At 45.6% G+C, this 6,000-nt stretch overlaps 1 protein-coding gene across 1 annotated transcript in view; it reads left to right on the forward strand.

Moving 5' to 3' along the window:
* NSD1 (nuclear receptor binding SET domain protein 1) overlaps positions 1–6,000 on the forward strand; it is a gene marked incomplete at its 5' end in the record, with an annotated part of 41,832 nt that overhangs the window by 33,896 nt on the left and 1,936 nt on the right. Inside the window, 2 exon segments of the mRNA XM_010284956.1 lie at positions 1,325–1,529; positions 5,605–6,000. The exon segment at positions 5,605–6,000 is cut by the window's right edge and continues 36 nt beyond it. Of these exon segments, the coding sequence (XP_010283258.1) occupies positions 1,325–1,529; positions 5,605–6,000 (601 nt within the window).

The following is a 6,000-nucleotide window of genomic DNA, read 5'->3' on the forward strand; positions in this document are numbered from 1 at the left end:
GAAAAAGGCATAAAACTTAGTTCATGTCTGTTTAGATAAACTGAACTGATAGTGCTTTGATAAGGTCACTGACAGGGGACAAGGTAGCATCGTCTTTGTGGAGTTGAGTGTTTGGTACAATGGGAGGCTTAGCCTGTGAGAGGATCTGTGCGAGTGTGTTTGTGTTAAGAGTGGTCCAAGGACCTACCTTGAATCTGGGTGGGGGCATCTTTGAAGGAAGCCTTAGGCCAAAGAGAGCACTTAAGCCATTTAGATGCCAATCTTGGGACCGGTTGTGGTTATTTCATTAATGCCTGTTACAGAGCTGTTGGAAGCGTGGTAATTTAACTGTACTGATGACACAGTTGTCAGAACTGTGATCTGTTAGGTGTCATCGGTGCGGGAGATGGAGAGGATGGGGCAATTGCAAAGGAATAACTGAGTATAACCGGTAAGAGGCTGGAGTTCAGTCATTCAGTATGCTACAGTACACACCTGGAGGGTAATAACAAACAAGTCTGCAATGAGAGGGTCACTGATGAGCAGTCATGGTGGAGAAGGAGTTGTACAGTTCAGCAGCCGCAGGACTGAGCTGCTGTGGTGATGCAGCCGTGAAAGGCAAATGCAGGTGGTGCTGTGGGAGGGACTTCCCATTTTCCTGGAGAAATGTTGGTGTCACTGTACACAGCCTGTAAGGCATCATATGAAGTAGCATGTATACTTCTGTAACTTGTGTTTGGGAGAAATAAACTCAGAGGTGGAGAAAAGCTGTTGGGAAGGTTAGAGATGCAGATTCTGAAAGCGTTTGGTTTGTGAAAAGGAGAGTGTGTCCTGGTAGTTAACTTCAGGGAGAGAAAAACTGCAGAATAAGAGCAATGTTGACACAAGAACAAATAGGTCTAAACTGATCACAAATAAATTCAGACAGAAAATGAAGAGAGGGGTGAGGAATATCAAAAAGTACAGGAAGGCCTGGGAGAGACTACTTGTGATAATCATGGGGGCAAGGAGACCTGACAGCTTTGACTGAGGACCTAAAGAGTCTGAGAGGTGGCACAAGCTCAGTGACACCAGGCAGCCCCTGGCTCCTTGCTCTGCTGTTGCTAATTGCGTATATCACATGTTTAACCAGGGCTCCCAGGATCTCTCTCTCTCTCAAAAAAAGAGCTATTTGCTGTAGTAAACTGGTTATCAAACACTCAGAAGTACTATAGAGATGCTGCATGTGTTTCAGGTATGGCTGGCAGTGGGATTTTTATTTTGTGGAGTTTATCTCCACTGTAGCAGGAAGGGAACACATGGAAGGGGCAGAGACGTGCATTAACTGATGTTGTCTCACCTGCAGAGCCAGCCCAGCCTCACTGAAGAGAAGTCCAAGAAGCTGAAGAGACGGCCGCAGATGAAGCGCAGGTCGCAGGCGGAGGTGATGAAAGAGCGAGAGGACGAGTGTTTCAGCTGTGGGGATGGAGGGCAGCTAGTTTCTTGTAAGAAGCCAGGCTGCCCCAAGGTGTACCATGCAGACTGCCTCAACCTGACCAAGAGACCTGCAGGTCAGTGTTCCACACAACTGGGCTCTGCTTGGGTCACAACGTTGGCTCGAGGTGTCTCAGGTGCTACTCAACACCTTGCACTCACTTCACACCATCTTAAAATTTAGAGAGATCTTTATCACTTGAACAGACTTTGTCGCCCATATGACACAACCCCGGTTTGCACCTCACTGGGACTGCAAAAAGATGAATTGATTGCTGAAGGGGGAGCTGGTCCTTGCCTAAGAAGTGGTGTGTGTGAGCTGACCTCATCCTTGGGGCTTGGCAGAGGACAGTCCCAACAATAGTTGAGGTATTGGTTCCTCAGGTTGGCCGCTTTCCCAAAGCTGAAGACAACCGAGTTGGATGGTGAGGAAAAGCACTGATGGAAAACAGGAGTTGGAGAAAAATGTGTTAGATGTCTGAATAGCCATGAGTTCATAGGGGAGAGAATGGTATCAAAGCATATCCTGGTTTGTGGTGAAATGAGAGCAGAAATTTGAAATAAGAAGAAAACAATATTCAAAAAGTACTTCTAGTTGTGTGCAGAGGAAGAAATAGGCTCCCAGTATGAGTGATAAAACAGTTTCTGGTTTGTTCATAGTTCAGGAGGTGTAAAGTAGTATCTGTTGGAGGAAAAGATTTAAGTTGCATTTTAAAAGCCTAAAGGAGCTGGTTGAGGGGAGTGTTTCCTCTCTTGTTTAAGTTTGTCTTGGTTACTAAAGGAGTTCCTGCAACCTTTAATGAGTGTTCAGGTTTAACCAATGCTCAGAAAGGGAAAAAGCCTGACCTGAGTCTTGGTAGGCCAGTTAGTCTGATTTCTGTCAGGCCAGGAGGATGGAAAAGCTGATATGGGAACAAGTGCCAAAGAATTAAATGGGAAGAATATCAACATTACAAGATGACAAGTTTTTAGGTGGAAGAACTCATCAAACCTAATTTGAGGTTTTTTTGCTAAGATAATAAATTTGGTTAATAAAGGCAACTGCATTGAAGTAATTTGTTTAGGGGGCTGTAAATACTCTGATTTAATATTGTAAACATTGTCGTAATTAGTAATTCTCTATATATCTCTGTACAGTATTTTCTGTGGACATTGGAGGAAGGCTGAGAAACATGGAACCAAGTGGTCTCTGAAAGTAACTGCTGGGAGAGTCACTGCGACAGTGTTTCTTTCGGCACGCCACGGGGAGCCAGAACTAGGCATTCAACACCTTTAGCTGTAATTTGGCAGGAAGTGTAGAAGGACTAGTATCATATTTTGTAAATGACAGAAATTATGTGTGTGCATGTGTTTAGTTTTGGGGAGAATAGGGCATTTATACAGAAGAGCTTGGATTGCTCGTTGAACAAACACTGTAACAGCAATGTGAAAGGCAACAAGAGTGCATGATGATGTTTCTGTAGGAATGACCCGCAGGGTGAGGGAGTGCTGAATATCACCTTTCTATGCATTTTTGTGTGCTAAAGACAGTGTTCTGTAACATCCTGGCAGGTCACATGCTTTAAAGTCTCCAGTAAAGGAGAATCCAGCCTTTAGCCTGTTCCCGTTTTCCATTTGAAAAGTTTCTCCTAACAGCCTGACTTGAAAAAAACAAGGGAATGCCATCTTGTCAATACCCATTTTTTTGCATACTGAGGCTGTTATCTCCTTAGTCCTTTTCTGGCTTAAACAAATGCAGCCTGTCCTTGCAGCTCTTATTTTCTAAAATTATTATTCTTGGCCTGCTCTGGACCGTCCCCCACGTCCCTACACATTTTTAAAACTGTGGCAACGAGAATATCTTTAACATTTTTTTGCAGCCAAGGCCTTCCTAACACCAAAAGAACAGAATAATTATGTTTATAATTATATTTTGTGTTTTACATAAAATTCCTCAGGAAATGAGATTTGACTTGTTTTGCAAAAATAACTTTTATATTTATATGATGTTTGTGATTTGCCCTATCATACTTCAGTCTTCATCTTGATCCTTTTCACATACTTATTTTATTTCTTTCTCCTGAAGTCCTGCTTTGTGTGGGTCTTTCTTTAATTGCACCTTTTTGGTGCAAGAGCATCTGTCCAGTTTAAATTCTGAGTCTGTCTAACCAGATTTTTGCAGTTCCTCACAGCCTTGTTATTAACTACTGGTTTCTGTTATCATATTTGCTGTTCTGCTTCCAGAAATTTAAATTAAAATACAGGCTAAAATAGGCTCCTGAAGGATGTCATTGGAAATGCTTGCTCAGTTTGCTGGAAGTCCATTAATAGTTGTGGGTTTTTTTGAGAATGATTTTTCAGCCCATTGTAGCCATTTTACTCTTTCTACATGTAGGCTGTTACTTTCATAGCCCACTCATCAAAGCATGGTAGAGGAAATGAAAGGTTCAGCACTTTTTACTTCAAATGTGTCTTCTGCCATGAGCATTGCTGTCGAGTAATTGGAATTTCCTGCTTGTTTGCATGTTACTGATTGTGTGATCTTACTTCCGAGAGCTCCTCTGCTCTGGGCTGTCTCTGGAGAGGCTGCTTATTCATTAGGCCTTTTATCCTGTCAAAGACCATTAGAGTGGTTTGATAGGATTTATCCTTCCTGCAACATACTGGCAGGTTTTGATTTATTTTCCATCTGTACGAATGACCTCTTACAATAATAGTCCCAGAGTCTTTCCAGTGGCCAAAGTGAGTGTTAAGTGTGGCTTTCTGGGTTGCTGACAGTGCAGGGGGAGCAGCGACAGCTTGTACTGCAGCACTGCGAGCCTGAAACGGGGAAAACCACGTGTAGCATTAAACATCCCCACTCTGAAAAGGATGATGAAAAATCGGGAGAGAGACAGAAAAGCGCTGTACTTATTTTGAAGTTGGAACAGAAGCCTTGGATTAGTGTCAAAGGAGGGGAGAAACATGCTGCATGTTGTCTTCAACCCCAGAGGAAAAGCAGTGTGAGAGAGGGGAATGGAAAGCTGATGTTGCACCAGTACACAGAGAAATGGCTGCAGCTGCTCAGTGCCAGGCTCTCTCCCAGCCTTCCTGGAAAAGAGCTGGTAGCCAAAGCCACAGATGTGTGGGCTTGGTTCAGGGAGGCTGGGAAGTGCTCTGGCCTGGCTGATGTGCATGGCTGCTCTCCGTCATCGCTTGTGCTCTGCGCGCAGGCTAGGCTGTGCAAGGACCGCTCTGCGGGGAGCTGCTCTTCGCAGCAAGGCAGGGAGCTGGGGGAAGGGGGGTGGACATGGGGGTACGGGATTTTTGGGGAACATGGAGGCAGGAGACTTATTTGGAAAGGTCCTACAAGCGGTCAGGGACTCAGCATCATGTACCCTGGGTGCAAATGGTCTCACTGTTCCTGGTGTCCATGAACTGGTGAGAACCATTTGGTAGAGACGGTGGCAGCCTTGGCTGGGGGGAACAGGGGGCTGAACCAGTGAGGTCATCTACAAGTGGAAAAAGCAGCAATCTCTGAAGTGTCATGTTGGTATTTTTTTCTGCGATGCTGTTGATACTGATGGTGAATAGATTCAGTGTGGACATGGAGCTCCTCGGGGAGCAGCCTGGCTTTGTGTTAGGCAGTATTTTTATCATGGCCATACACAGAGGTTAAAGACGACGCCTTCGGGTACAGAGGCAATAGAAACTTACTCCCTTGTGATCACTGCCCTCTCACTTCTTTCTTTCTTTCTGATAAACAGGAAGGGAGGTTGTTGGCCCAGGATTAACAAAGACTTAGATGAACCTGATGCATCTACTTAAGAAGTCAATTGAGTGTATTATATACACAGATATCACTGTTGTTTGTGGAAATCAAAGCCACAGAGATGTGAAAGCTGGGGGTGTCTGCTCTTCTCTAGGCACCCGTATTGGTTAGCGTTGTGCTGGAGACAGATGGACTTTTGGTCTGAGCTGGAATGGCTTGTGTTTGTCAGGATTATCATTTCCCTTCTTGCTTCCAAGAACTGCCTGTCGAGCCTGGGAGCTATGGCAGAAACTGAGGAGGACATGTATGGGAATATTACAGGGGTATTCCCCCTCTCCCTTGAACTCCCTTTGCAGCAGGCCTTGTCTCTTCCCCTTGTACCACTCCTAAGGCATGTCTTTTCTCCTGTGTCTGTGCTGCAGGAAAATGGGAGTGCCCATGGCATCAGTGTGATATGTGTGGTAAGGAAGCAGCTTCCTTCTGCGAGATGTGCCCCAGGTCGTTCTGCAAGCAGCACCGGGAAGGCATGCTCTTCATCTCCAAGCTGGATGGACGTTTATGCTGCACAGAGCATGATCCCTGTGGGCCTAACCCTCTAGAGCCGGGAGAAATTCGTGAGTATGTGCCTCCCATAGGAGCCCTGGCTAACGGCGAGGATACCCAGCCACCAGAGCAGCCACCTGCAGACACAGACCTGAGCGTTCAGCCTCTGGACAGCCTACCTCAGTCTGTGGCCCTCAGACTGCAGTCACCAGAAAAGCCCCCTGCTACCCTAGCGCTGAGGCTGCCACCATCAGACAAGCCCCCCACCACCCTAG

Source organism: Phaethon lepturus, unplaced genomic scaffold (assembly GCF_000687285.1).
Source record: "Phaethon lepturus isolate BGI_N335 unplaced genomic scaffold, ASM68728v1 scaffold33280, whole genome shotgun sequence".
NCBI classification, from domain to species: Eukaryota; Metazoa; Chordata; class Aves; order Phaethontiformes; family Phaethontidae; genus Phaethon; species Phaethon lepturus.